Source organism: Cololabis saira, chromosome 12, assembly GCF_033807715.1.
Source record: "Cololabis saira isolate AMF1-May2022 chromosome 12, fColSai1.1, whole genome shotgun sequence".
Classification (NCBI taxonomy): domain Eukaryota; kingdom Metazoa; phylum Chordata; class Actinopteri; order Beloniformes; family Belonidae; genus Cololabis; species Cololabis saira.
In genome coordinates, this window is record NC_084598.1 from 2766055 (window position 1) to 2781010 (window position 14956).

General features: G+C 39.7%; 2 protein-coding genes across 6 annotated transcripts in view; one reads left to right on the forward strand and one right to left on the reverse strand.

Moving 5' to 3' along the window:
* LOC133456654 (UDP-glucuronosyltransferase 2C1-like) overlaps positions 1–14956 on the reverse strand; it is a 15642-nt gene continuing 686 nt past the window's right edge. Inside the window, exons 2-3 of one of the 4 annotated variants that reach the window (XM_061735165.1) lie at positions 12292–12486; positions 1–1964 (exon numbers count right to left, since the gene is read on the reverse strand). In XM_061735165.1, coding sequence (XP_061591149.1) covers positions 364–1964; positions 12292–12316 — 1626 coding nt within the window. In that variant the 5' untranslated portion in view covers positions 12317–12486 and the 3' untranslated portion in view covers positions 1–363. Of the gene's footprint in view, positions 1965–6114; positions 6211–9409; positions 9458–12291; positions 12487–14956 lie in introns of those variants that run through there. The other 3 variants (XM_061735168.1, XM_061735166.1, XM_061735167.1) reach the window with 3 other exon arrangements.
* pfkfb1 (6-phosphofructo-2-kinase/fructose-2,6-biphosphatase 1) overlaps positions 7849–14956 on the forward strand; it is a 26646-nt gene continuing 19538 nt past the window's right edge. Inside the window, exons 1-4 of one of the 2 annotated variants that reach the window (XM_061735170.1) lie at positions 7849–8034; positions 14200–14325; positions 14433–14529; positions 14686–14752. In XM_061735170.1, coding sequence (XP_061591154.1) covers positions 7974–8034; positions 14200–14325; positions 14433–14529; positions 14686–14752 — 351 coding nt within the window. In that variant the 5' untranslated portion in view covers positions 7849–7973. Of the gene's footprint in view, positions 8035–12514; positions 12673–14199; positions 14326–14432; positions 14530–14685; positions 14753–14956 lie in introns of those variants that run through there. The other variant, XM_061735169.1, reaches the window with a different exon arrangement.

The following is a 14956-nucleotide window of genomic DNA, read 5'->3' on the forward strand; positions in this document are numbered from 1 at the left end:
TTCTTCACTGTAAAAACAAAGATACAAAAAACACATTTTCTAAACAATAACAGAGACAGTTCTCAATAATTTGACATTTAAAAATTAAATTTAACATTTAAAAAGTTAACTGCTACCACCATATTACATGTGAAATTTGTCAGGAATACATTAGATTAACTACAGGTTCACCCATATTTTATTTTATTTTGTTTGTTCTTTAACTTTCATTAGAATATATAAAGATGCATCTTATATCTACATTTCTCAGTTGTTTCTTAAAACACCTAGATATTATTGGCTTTTGATAAGCATGTCATGTAAATTCTTGCTCTGGTTTTGTCTGACTTTTACAGTGCCAAGCTTCATTTATTGTATCCTTATTTATTCAAGCTTGGCTTTCTTTTTCATTGTGAAACATCCAATAATACATCTACAGGAAGCCCAGCTGAATTTAGTTATAAGTAAACCAAACACCAAAAACACTGCCATCACATCAAGATTATAATAAGCATGCAAAGGCAGTTTGTATGCCTCAGTGCGCAGGTGTGATGCACCCTTGTGCCTCATGACGTGTTCCATCCAGAAAACAGCATTGTCTATAGGCTTAATTGGTTTGTCGTGATGCAGTTGTGACAGTTTCATCATATTCTGCTTGTAGGGCTTTTTTGGGTCCACAATGTTCTTCAGAGCACTTGTCAGAGCCTCAACATCCGTTGATGTAACTTCAATCATCTCAGCCACACCACGTGCCTTCAGACGCACCATGTTGTCGTCTTGGTCAAAGATGAGTGGAATTCCCAGAACTGGCACGCCGTGGTAGATGGCCTGGTAGATGCCATTGGTGCCTCCATGTGTAACAAAGGCTTTGGTTTTAGGGTGGCCAAGGACATCATTTTGAGGCAGCCAGTCAAGCAGCATGGTGTTGTTTCCTAGAGTGGCTGGTCTTTTACCAGCATGCCTCCACAAAACCTTCTGAGGGAGGTTGGCAAAGGCTGAAGCAAAAGTTTCTGATAACTCAGAGCCAAGATCATTCAACAGGGTTCCTAAAGTCATGACAATCACCCCATATTTCCCGGAGCTCTGCATAAATTCTTCTAAATGTGATGGAAGAGGCTTAGCAGGTTTACCTTGGAAGCCTCCAATATAGATAATATTAGGCATGGTGGGACGAGGGAACTCAAATATATAGTCAACCCGCATTAACCAGAGATCAGCGTTTTGTAATAGAGACATGATGCTTACATTGTTTCCAAAATGATCATCACAAATAGCCTGGTATGGTGGACTGGAAACATACTTGTACATGTAAATCAACATGCTTTGATAGAATATGTTACTGACTCTTTGAAAAAAATCCATCTTGTCAGAGCAATGTGAGAATACGGCGGGTACATAGGATAATGGGGTAGGAGCAATGGCAAAATGTGCCTCTCCAATAGAAATCCAGCGTACATTGAAAACCAAGGGAAGCTTGAGATAATGTGCCAACAGCACTCCACCTGGAAAAACAGGGTCTGTTAAAAAGAGATCATATCCTGGTTCCTTCAGTTCCCTTATCAGCGTTTTGTTCTCCAGTACACTGCTGATCAGCTTTGCCACAATTTGATTGTTTCCTTTAACCAAGTCGAAAACATTCCTGTAAAACTCAAATAGTGCCCAAAGTGAGCCCTTATTGCGACGGACCTCCAAAGATGTCTCTAAGAAAGAGGTCATGAAAGTTTGGCTCTCTATGTTTTGGGACTGCTCCTGGGGGACTGTGATGGACGTATAATAGGGCGAGAATTCAGAAATGTACCAACTGGTAGATGAGCGAAGCACTGTGATTTGATGCCCTCGGGAGTACAGAGCCTTCAGAAGGATTTTCATGTTGATCCAGTGGCTCCCATCCATTGGGTAAACTAGCACTTTATCACCGTCGCCAGTGGACAACAGAGAAGCAGAAAACAGTAAGACGAATGGAAGGACTGGACATGAACCCATCGCTGTAAAAGAAAAACAGAACATAATGAACATATATTACAGGTTTATTCAGAGCTATTGTTAGTATTACTGTTAGTATTGCCCTTGTTGGAAGTTACAAGTCGTTGATAAGCGCTTCCCTTTTCTTATTGGTGCTTCTTTACCCTAGGAGTCCCTTTATAACAGTTGGTATTAACAGTGATCTATAAATAAGCTAATTAACAAAAGCTCTAAACTTATTTTCATCCGTAGTCCCCTGGCTAGTTTATTAAATTTTTTATTTAACCTTTATTTAACCAGGAGAAAGTCTCGTTGAGATTAATAATCTCTTTTACAAGAGAGTCCTGGCCAAGACAGGCAGCAACATGGTTACAAAAACAAATAACACAAGAACAATTTATAACAATTAAAACAGTTTTAACAAAACAGTAAACAGATCGCAAAAATAGTCAAAATCAACAACAATCAAAGCACCTACAGCTAAATGTACTTGCTTCCAAGTCTTTCAGGAGAACTTTAAAAGCATCAAGTGAGACCAGATCTCTTAATTTTAAAATGTTCTGCAACTCATTCCATGCATAAGGAGCAGCATAGCTGAAGGCCCTACTACCTAGTTTAGTGCGGACCCTAGGTACAGACAATACAAATAAGTCCTGGGAGCGAAGGTTATGACTCCCAGTGCTTTTTTGAAAAACCTAATTTCCTAAATAGAGTGGAAGTAGGCCAAGAATGGCCTTATAAACAAAGACATGCCAATGATAGAGTCTACGGGTGGACAGAGCAGACCATCCGACCCGAGTGTACAAAGAGCAGTGGTGAGTACGAGATCTAAAATTTGTTATAAATCTCAATGCTCCATGATAGACAGTATCCAATGAGTGAAGACATAGAGCAGATGCATGCATGTATAGGACATCGCCGTAGTCAAGCACAGGCATATAAGTGGTGGCAACAAGTCTCTTTTTGGCTTCGAAGGAAAAGCAAGCCTTATTTCTAAAATAAAAACCCAATTTTAGTTTCAACTTTTTTACAAGATGCTGAATATGAGGCTTAAATGACAGCGAATCATCAATTATGAATCCAAGATACTTAAATTGCGATACAGATTCAATCTCAGAACCCTGAAAAGTAGTGATGGACGGGAGATTCACTGGCTTGGATTTTGCATTAGAAAACGTCATGAGTTTTGTTTTGTCAGCATTTAAAAGAAGCTTCAACTCAAACAGGGTACATTGCACAGTATTAAAAGCAAGCTGTAGCTGACAGAGTGCCTGATTTAAAGTAGGCGCAGAACAATAAATCACTGTGTCATCGGCATAAAAATGAAAATTTGCCTCAGCAGCATTTTGATCAAGACAGTTGATATAGATAATAAAAAGTAAAGGCCCAAGGACCGACCCCTGGGGCACACCATTTGTAATATTAAGGGGGCTGGAGGTGACACCTTTAGCCTGCACACACTGTGATCTACCTGATAAATAATCTCCAAACCACAAGACAGTCCGTTCAGAGAGTCCAATATTCACAAGTCTTTGAGTAAGAATAGCATGATCAACTGTGTCGAAAGCCTTAGACAGATCAAGAAAGAGGGCTGCACAGTGTTGATTGTTGTCTAAGGTTTCAATGAAATCATTAACTACCTTTAAGGCTGCTGTCGTTGTGCTGTGTTTCTTCCTAAAACCCGATTGGAAATTTGACAAACGATTGTTTGTTGATAAAAATTCTTTTAGTTGTTGACTCACAAGGGATTCCAGAACTTTCATCAGGGCAGACAATTTAGAGATGGACCTGTAGTTGTTTAAAATACTAGAGTCACCACCTTTTAAACCTAGTAAACATGTAACTGACCTCATAGTCTCCTTAAAAAAACATGAATGTGCACAGGCATATGATTGGATGAAAAGGATTGTAAACATTTGAACCAATTGTTAAATAGAATGTTGCACAGTTATAATTATAATTATACCAAATTATAGAATGGTATAGAAATATAAGTAGTAGAAAGTCAAATAGAATGTGTTTCCAGCAAAATAACAATTATATTGTAGGTCAAAATAATTTGCCACCTTACGCCTGTGGCAAAACTCAAGACTACTATTCCTCTTAAGTGGTTGTGTGGTTGTGTGGTTAGAAGGCCTATAGACAAACTGAGATACTTTAAACTTCATATGTGTCATGGCTTTTGGGTTTGTTTGTTCCTGTTTTATTTTGAAAGCCTGTGTCCAAGCAGACCAGTGATGACATGTTTAGCCGCATGCTTTCGCTCGGCCGCTGGTTGTCTCAGTGGTGTTCAGAAAACGACGTGGCCTTTATTGACAATTGGGAGACGTTCTGGGGAAAGCCCGGTCTGATTAGAAGAGACGGCCTTCATCCCACCCGGGATGGTGCAGCTCTTATTTCTAGAAATCTGGCCAATATAATTAGACACTCCCCCTGACAATGCAGGGTCCAGGCTAGGATTCAGAGCTGCAGTCTTACACGCTTCTCTGCTGCTTCTCGACGACCAACGCCTGCCAATAAAACTGTAGGAAGCATTATGTAATTGGCGACTCTAACAAGGTTGCAGTTACCCGCTCTCCAAAATATCACCAGGTGCAGGTTCAACAGATGGAGGCGTTAATCAAAATAACCTTGTAAAAATTAAAACCAATGCGCATTTGGTACTAATTACCAACTGAAAAATTTGATGCGGACTACTAAATATACGATCGTTAAGCGCCAAGTCTCTATTAGTAAACGATCTAATTACAGAGACCAGGAGTGATATTTTCTGTTTAACAGAAACGTGGAAGAGTATGTTAGTTTGAATGAATCAACTTTGCCCAGCTACTTTAATCATCATATTCCTCGAAGCACGGGCTTCGACCACGAAGCACGGAGGAGTCGCAGCAATTTATAACTCCAGTCTTCAAACAAAATCTGATCCTAAGTGCAATTATAATACAATACATTCGAAATACATTCACGCTTAGTCTGAAATTCCCAAATCAGAGAAGCCAGTTTTGTTAGTGGTAGCGTACCGGCCCCCTGCTGGTGCAGCAGGAGGGTCCCCCCTTATGATGCAGGCCCTGCTCAAGGTTTCTTCTCTCCTAAAGGGGAGTTTTCCTTTCTCATTGTTTGGGTTAAGGTTTTTCTCCCACTTACCTGCCACTGTTTATGTTACGTTTATGTAATAATTGCTCGGGGGTCATGTACTGGTCTCTGGAAAGATCCTAGAGACAACTTCTGTTGTAATAGACGCTATATAAATAAAATTGAATTGAATTGAATTGAATTGAGTCCTTGTGTTTGATTTATGTTGTGACGTCCCTTGTTTCCATGTGCCCTGATTGTTTGCACCTGTGTCTCCTCAAGTCCTGTGAGTATATCTTGTCTTGTCTTTCCGTTCCTCCCGGCTGGTCCGTTCTATCTCGATTTGGAGATGTAGAACCCAGACCAGGAGACAGAGGCGGCAGGAGTTCCAAACAAAAGTGATTTATTAAACAAAAAGCACTGCCTCTTAGGCCCCTGGAGGTTACAGGCATGGTGTGTGTGTGTGTGTGTGCGTGCGTGCGTGCACGTGCATGCATGCGTGCATGCGTGCGTGCGTGCGTGCGCGCATGCTTATTCTTACTAAAATACTTGATGGTAGTGTTAACCATATCCTTTTCTACATCTGCTCTACTTGTGAATCTATTCTCCAGGCTAACTTTTTCTGTTTTTTTCCTGGAATCATTAAACAATGTTTAGTGTCAGTGAGCCATTTAAACATTGTCGCACAGCAAGTTATGCTTTTGCTTACAGCAAATTAAGAAATGCAAGATTATTATGAGACCACAATTTAAAAAACAAAGCATAGTTTGACAATATTGTGTTTAATGCTCTGAATCTGATTTGTTTTCCTTTTTAGTTTTAAAAAGTCATAACTAATTCCACATGCAATCATCTACCCAGGAAGTAGAAAAACCAAAGTGTAGATAGGAGCTCTGCTATAACCACAATGTTGCAGAAACTGCTAAAGGAACAGATGGATTGTTCTGTTTGTGGTTTTGAGTCATCTGTACCCAAAAGGCTGAATTTTCCTACAGAAGTTATAGATACTAATGCTTGACAAAACAAGTTGTACTATAAATAAAAACACCCCAGCGTCATTATAAAATGAAGAACATAGATTGTTTGGAAAGTAATCCTCACCTCAAGTCACAGCTGCTTCAATCCCTCACTTGCAGTCCAAGCTAAACTTTTAGGTTCAGAGTCAGAGTTTATATTGTGACAGTGCAGGAGTCCGTGTTGAGGGGGTTGACATACAAGTGAATGTATAACTGCATGTCCTGCACTCAATCTGTCCATTGGACTGTCTATGTTTAACTAACCCCATGACTGCTTAACATGTCACAGTACATTGTTGTAGACTAGATCCATTTTACCCATGAGTTAATAGTTGACACTCTTAATTCCTCCCCCGGCACCCATCAACTCCCCAGTGAATTAAAGTATGTTGTTTTGCTTGAAAGCTAGAAACTTATTTCCATTATAATGTCAGGTCAGTGAAACAGTTACATGATACATGCACTAGACAAAGTCAAACTGACCCCTCAAACGCAAGCTTTCAGATGAATCTGAAATGTTTCAACCCAGGTTGTAAATACCTATAATATACAATGTTTTTGTGAATTAAGATATACATATCATATTATATTATCTCATATGATTAAGAGCGTCATATGTTAGCCGCTAAGTGTGTTTACCTAAGAAGAATAGAACAGTGTTTTATGTTACAGCCAGTACTGGAGTTGAGGGGGGATGAGGGGGGATGAGGGGGATGGCATCCCCCCCTGAAATAAAAACGGTCCAAATCATCCCCCCCTGAAATAAAAACGGTCCAAATCATCCCCCCTGAAATAAAAACGGTCCAAATCATCCCCCCTGTAAAACTGCCATCCATCCTTTCCATCCCTTATGTCATTTCATCAATGAATGTGGTTTTACTGCTATTTCAACATTTAGAGTCATCACCAGAAAAATAACACCAGAAAAATAACTTATTTGACAATTTTCACCTGTTTCAAGTAAATTTTCACTTGAAATAAGTAGAAAAATCTGCCAGTGGGACAAGATTTATCTTCTCATTACAAGCAAAAAAATCTTGTTCCACTGGCAGATTTTTCTACTTATTTCAAGTGAAAATCTACTTGAAACAGGTGAAAATGGTTGTTTTTTTCCAGTGATGAAATTATCACTTTTAAGTGAAATAAGATTTTTTCTACTAAAATGAGACATTTTAATTAGAAATAGGACAAATATTCTTATTTAGAGTTTTTGCAGTGATCCATGTTACTTATCCTGTGAAGGACAGAGTCATATTGATAAGTTCAGAAAAGTGTTTTTTATTGTTGTGTTTTGATGTATTTGATGTAAGCCCAGTGGATATTTAAAGCTTACAGAAGGCTGCATTTAACTGCTGCTATGTCATTCCTGCAGTATTTCTGCAGGTATCAGCACAAATTATCTGTCCCCATATGATAAAATCCACCATCCCCCCTGATTTTTTTTTACAACTCGAGTACTGGGTACAGCCGTTTCTTGGGTTTTAATTTCAGATGTGACACCCTCCCCATCTGATCAAGAGTGAGTCTATATATACCCCTGGACAAGCAGCAATGTCTTTATTGTTGTCTGTTAAAACGGCTCTTCCTTCCTCTGATTACAGTGTATCGTAGCATAGCACAGATATCGCCACGTGTGAAGTGACATTTGCAGCTTCTCAGTGACCTTTGCTTCTTGTACACTCCCTCTGGCTGTCCCACTTCTCTGCCTTGTCTGTATGTTGTGAACTCTGGCCCTGGCAAACATTAAAGGACAAGCCCAGCGTGCTGCTATCATATGTCCCACGAGTAGCAAAAAGAGAGGGCTTGGAGGGGTGGGGGTGGGCTGAGAATGCTGAGGCACAGGGGTTCAGTTTCTTTATAAAGATCTTTAGCTCTGTTGCTCCTGGCCTTGTTATCCTGTGTGTCAATAGCGTTGATAGTCTGCTGGTGGTTTCATTGGAGTGTATGCAAAGAATGGAGCTTCCACAACTGGAGCATGTTAGGCTCCGCAGGTGTGACAGCGCAGGTGAGTTCACACAGGGACTCGCCCACAAAGAGCATGCCACAGCAGCTTTACACTTTCTACTGCTAATATATATGCTACTAATAGATAATATATATTTCCTGTTATGTGCAACACTGTTAAGAAGAAGACCTTTCCTGACATGCTTTATGCAGCCATGAAAAACTAACTTCCTTTTGAAATGAACAAACTGCAGCGAGTTGTTGAAAATAAATGCAGAAAAACAAGGAGCTAAGGGAATGTTTTGAGAACAGTTGTGTGAGGCACATCCGAGTAGTTAGTGAGCTAGATGCTGTTAACTACAATCAATAGTACGCTAAAGAGAATCAGGAAGAGATTCTGAAGTAAAGATAGGCTAATAGCTATAAAGAGTGGCACCAAAGAACACATTGTCACCATCTAAAACAAACAAAACCTTACAAAATTCATAGAAGTTACAAAAAACACTGTATTACACCATGTCAGATTTGCATGAGACACTTCATTTAGTTCAGGGGTGTCCAAAGTGGGTCCTCGAGGGCCGCAGTCCTGCATGTTTTAGTTGTTTCCCTGCATGTTTTAGATGTTTCCCTGCATGTTTTAGTTGTTTCCCTGCATGTTTTAGTTGTTTCCCTGCATCAACACACCTGATTCTAATTAACGGTCGTCACCACCTTGTCATCATAGTCTGGATAGTTCTGTTGATGACCAAGCTCCTTGTATCACGGTTTGATTAAAAAAAAGGGACACATCTAAAACATGCAGGACACCGGCCCTCGAGGACCCACTTTGGACACCCCTGATTTAGTTGGTCACTCACTACCACAGAATGCACTTGCAGCAACACAATCCACATGTAACATAGTCCATCTGGTAAACTCATGTCATGAGCAGGGTTTATGCTGCACCACACACTCTGCCTGTCTAATACAAAGTGGCTTGGCTTTATTCATTCAATTCAATTGAATTTTATATGTATAGGGTCTAATACAACAGATGTTGTCTCTAGACGCTTTCCAGAGAGCCAGAACATGAACATAAACCCCCGAGCAATTATTACATAAACAATGGCAGGTAAAAACTCCCCTAGTGGGAGAAAAACCTTAAGCCAAACAGTGGCAAGGAAAACTCCCCTTTAGGAGGGAAGAAACCTGGACCAGGACCTGGATCATAAGGGGGGACCCTCCTGCCAAAGGCCATATTAAAATGCTATGAAGTGAAAATGTGCTCCTCTATGACCATCAGTCTCAATAGGGTTAGGGTTAGGGTTAGGGTTAGGGTTAGGGTTAGGCTAACCCTAACCCTAACCCTTACTCTACAAGAGCTCTGCACCGCAGTTCCTCCTCCCGTCCACCACTGGGTGGTTATCCCCAATAGCAGGCACTCATTTTCTTCCTACCATTGGTTGCAAATTCAATGATGAATTTGTCAGCTGCAGCACGCAGGCTGGACAGTCCAGTCTGAGGAAACATGTTGTTTGACTTATTTTATATGGGAATGGGTCGGAGCTGACAGACCATTCAAGGGACACTGTGTCCCCCTGTACCCGACACACACCTGTAGGTGCTGGTTCTCTTACAGAAAGGCATACATTACAAAAGAGATGTAGCATTTTCATCTGCATTTACATCTTCTATATCTCCCTCTTCCAGTTCCTTTCTCGCAGTATTTTGCATTTACACATAGATTAGAGAAGAGGTGTAACCAGTACTCGAGTTGTAAAATAAAATCAGGGGGGATGGTGGATTTGATCATATGGGGACAGATAATTTGTGCTGATTACAAATAATATAATATATTACAAATAATAGCAGTGACCAAAACACCTGCAGAAATACTGCAGGAATGACATAGCAGCAGTTAAATGCAGCCTTCTGTAAGCTTTAAATATCCACTGGGCTTACATCAAATACATCAAAACACAACAATAAAAAACACTTTTCTGAACTTATCAATATGACTCTGTCCTTCACAGGATAAGTAACATGGATCACTGCAAAAACTCAAAATCTTAACAAGAATATTTGTCTTATTTCTAGTTAAAATGTCTCATTTTAGTAAAAAAAATCTCATTACATTTAAAACAAGACTCATCACTGGAAAAAACAACAATTTTCACCTGTTTCAAGTAGATTTTCACTTAAAATAAGTAGAAAAATCTGCCAGTGGAACAAGATTTTTTTGCCTGAATAAGAAGATAAATCTTGTTCCACTGGCAGATTTTTCTACTTATTTTAAGTGAAAATTTACTTGAAACAGGTGAAAATGGTCAAATAAGTTATTTTTCTGGTGTTATTTTTCTGGTGATGACTCTAAATGTTGAAATAGCAGTAAAACCACATTCATTGATGAAATGACATAAGGGATGGAAAGGGGGGATGGCAGTTTTACAGGGGGGATGATTTTGACCGTTTTTATTTCAGGGGGGATGATTTGGACCGTTTTTATTTCAGGGGGGATGCCATCCCCCCTCATCCCCCCTCATCCCCCCTCAACTCCAGTACTGGGTGTAACCCTTTCTGCATCTACATCTTCTATACCCCCCTCTTCTAATTCCTTTCTGGCAGCTGACCTTTCATTATAAAGTATATCATGTTTGAATTTTTTCCATGACAGTATCATAGTGTCATGTAAAGGCCGGCCCACCAGACACTCACCCACAAGCCTCTCACCCCAACATGTTATATATGTGTAAGGGTTAAGAAGGGGATTCTTTTTTTAATCTTTTGTGGCTGTGCAAAAAAGAATAAATAATAAAAAAAGACATAAATACAGTAAATGAATCCATACAAAATAATCGTTAAAAGACTAGTAACCAGACATGCAGCTGATGACAACTGAGTACAGTGCAGTTATGCTAATGATAATTAGAGATACCGGTGTAGAAAAAGATCAGGTCAAAGTTGCTGCAAGAGCCAAGAATCACAAAAATAAGTAGCTCCACAATAAATAAACCTCTGCACAAAAGAAAAGAAAATACCCCTAGGTGCAAGTGCAGGGGATTGTGATAGTAGAAGTTAATTAACATCCAACCACAGGACGGAAGAAGATGATGTGTAACATTAAACCTTGTCTATGAATATTCAAAGGTAACAACAAGTTCATAAAATAGCGAGGAAAGCAATGAGATTAATTGTAATAGAGTTGGCTGAATGACATGGATCAACTCCAAAATAAAAGTTGAGATGTTTTGTTGAAAATATTTTTCAGTGACTGGAATGATTAAAAGCTTCAGTATTCAGTTCACAAACGCCTACATACATGTTACTAGTGATAACTTATTATCTACTCACAAACAGGAAGCTGTGGGTGACAAGTCTAAATGGAGTAATTCAGTGACATTAACAGAACCCTTCGACTATTTCAGGAGTGACTAACTCGCCTCAAAGTAACACGGTGTTAATATCATTATGTGTAATAATTGATATACAGGACTGTCTCAGAAAATTAGAATATTGTGATAAAGTTCTTTATTTTCTGTAATGCAATTAAAAAAACAAAAATGTCATACATTGTGGATTCATTACAAATCAACTGAAAATTGCAATCCTTTTATTATTTTAATATTGCTGATTATGGTTTACAGTTTAAGATTAAATTCCCAGAATATTCTAATTTTTTGAGATAGGATATTTGAGTTTTCTTAAGCTGTAAACCATGATCAGCAATATTAAAATAATAAAAGGATTGCAATATTTCAGTTGTAATGAATCCAGAATGTATGACATTTTTGCATTACAGGAAATAAAGGACTTTATCACAATATTCTAGTGTTCTGAGACAGTCCTGTAATCATTTCTGTCCATGATCGTGTTCAGCCCTCAATGCAGTTTCTTTGAGGAACTACAACGATAATGTCCTCTCAGCAGAGAAGAGATTATTGTGTGATTATTTGGTTTGTGATATAAAGTAAAGATAAAAGCTGCCCTCTAGTGGTTACCCCCCCAAACAACAACAGCCTAATCCCCTCACCCCCCTCACCCCCCTCACCCCCCTCACCCCCCTCACCCCCCTCACCCGCACATCCTCACCACTACACACACAAGCACCATACTGTTGCTTTTACTACTGAGGTCCCCAGTTTGTATTAGTGGGTATTTGTGATGTAAAGACAAAATTAAAGCTGCCCTGACGTGGCTAAGAAAGAGAAGGAGAGAGAGAAACAGTCCTCTGATTAGCAGTTTGCTCAGAAAGCAACTGCATGAACCTAAACTCATGAGGGGGTTCCCTTCTCTGTTAAACGTGTCTCTGATCCCGGGATTGTGCTGCAGGCGCTCCCACCTGGGACCCCATGACAGGTGCACATTGTAATGGATTATGAATGGTGTCCTGCTGACTGACGTCACGGTCCAGGCTTTGGCAGCTCTGCTCAGGACTTTTAAATAATGAAGCAGACGGGGAGGCAGGCGAACCGTCTGGCCTCAGATCCTCCCCTCGTGCCTCCCAAGTCCTTCTCCTTGGCAACGGCCGGCAGACCTATATTCAGTGAAATACACATGCACAAACACAAGTAGATCAGAGCCGTTAACCCCCTCGTCCACCGCGGGGGCATCATGGCTCTGACAGTCAACCTGTCCACAGAGCAGAAACAGCTCACGCAGACTCCTCTGCTTAAGATCTGGGTGCCATGGATGGGACGCAACCTGAACCGTAGGAGGGGATGTAAGTGGAGTCAAAACTAGTTGTTTCTATAGTGTGAGATTACAGTACACTGTTAGCTGTGTCCTGCTGTTTTTCCTTCCTTTGCTTTAACCTTTATGTTTTAGCAGATACAGACACTTTATCTGCTTTAAAACTGCAGGATTCATGGGTTTGTGCCAGTTGGCTCAGAATTTAACACTATAAGGGAGACATGAGTTAGCCGTTTGATGAGGGCTTTGCTGGACTGAATCGGGCCAGCATTAGCCCTCTGTGTGTCTCTGTGTGTCTCTGTGTGTCTCTGTGTGTCTCTGTGTGTCTCTGTGTGTGTCTCCTCTTGTCTGGTTGTTGGAGCATTTTGCTGACACAGCATAACCCATTCATAATCGAACAGCCGAGAAGCTGAAACAATCTCCGTGCCCGTATGAACAGACTATAGCTGTGTATCTCTCGGGAACAGATTAGTAACCCTGCTGTCTGCTTTAAAAAAGAATCACTAGCATTTTTTGCAATGCAACAATCGGGGCATGTCTGGGTAAGATATACAGATAAAGTTGTGAAGTTGTGCTTAAATTGTTTATTTAAAAAAAAGCCTGGTTTTTGTATGCGTTCATGGGCAGGGGAAGTCAATTTCTAAATAAGTTATTTTCCAATAACAATTAATTATACACAGTACTGGAGTTGTAAAAATAAATCAGGGGGGATGGTGGATTTTATCATATGGGGACAGATAATTTGTGCTGATTACAAATAATATAATATATTACAAATAATAGCAGTGACCAAAACACCTGCAGAAATACTGCAGGAATGACATAGCAGCAGTTAAATGCAGCCTTCTGTAAGCTTTAAATATCCACTGGGCTTACATCAAATACATCAAAACACAACAATAAAAAACACTTTTCTGAACTTATCAATATGACTCTGTCCTTCACAGGATAAGTAACATGGATCACTGCAAAAACTCACAATCTTAACAAGAATATTTGTCTTATTTCTAGTTAAAATGTCTCATTTTAGTAAAAGAATCTCATTACACTTAAAACAAGACTCATCACTGGAAAAAACAATAATTTTCACCTGTTTCAAGTAGATTTTCACTTGAAATAAGTAGAAAAATCTGCCAGTGGAACAAGATTTTTTTGCTTGTAATAAGAAGATAAATCTTGTCCCACTGGCAGATTTTTCTACTTATTTCAAGTGAAAATTTACTTGAAACAGGTGAAAATTGTCAGGTAAGTTATTTTTCTGGTGATGACTCTAAATATTGAAATAGCAGTAAAACCACATCCATTGATGAAACGACATAAGGGATGGAAAGGAGGGATGGCAGTTTTACAGGGGGGATGATTTGGACCGTTTTTATTTCAGGGGGGGATGCCATCACCCCTCATCCCCCCTCATCCCCCCTCACCCCCCCTCATCTCCAGTACTGGTTATACAGCGATTGTTCTACTGCAGGATAATGAACCTTGCATGAAGTAAATCCTGACTATTAGGATGATTGAGCATAAATAATAGTTTGGTTTGTATCTGTTTTCCTCTCAGCCTCTGTGCCTCAGTTCTGTAACTCTCCCACGGTGATCGTGATGGTGGGATTACCGGCCAGAGGGAAGACATACATCTCTAAGAAACTCACTCGCTACCTTAACTGGATTGGGGTTCCCACAAAAGGTCTGTTTAAATCTTTAAATTATGATTACGGTATATACATTTTATTTACGTAGTTTAAGGAACACCTAATACATCTATGGGAGACTTTTGTTTTTCAATTCCATCAGTGTTTAATGTTGGCCAGTACAGGAGGGAGGCAGTCAAGACCTATAAGAACTTTGAGTTCTTTAAACCCGATAATGAGGAGGCCATGACGATTCGGAGGTGAGTATCAGATGGAAATGCCTCTTCTAGATGCCAGTCATGGCAGATAAACGTGCTCTGACTGCTGTGCTTTTGAACATTGTCTATTAATATGATTGTCTATGACGTTTTACACTGCGTTCGCTCACATGACTTATATGACTGTCACTCTGTCAGGTCATGCGCTTCGGCTGCACTCAAAGACGTTGCTGCTTTCTTCTCTAAAGAATATGGACAAGTAGCTGTAAGTAAGAGGACAACTGAAACTGTCCCTGCCACTGCAACAAAACATGCCGATTGTTCTTTTCTGTCATTGGGTCCTAAAAGTTACACAAAACAAAACAAAAAAACCTGATGAAAAAATATTATGAACTGTGGTTTAATCTCCTAAAACCTGGTCGAACATTACAGGACTGTCTCAGAAAATTAGAATATTGTGATAAAGTTC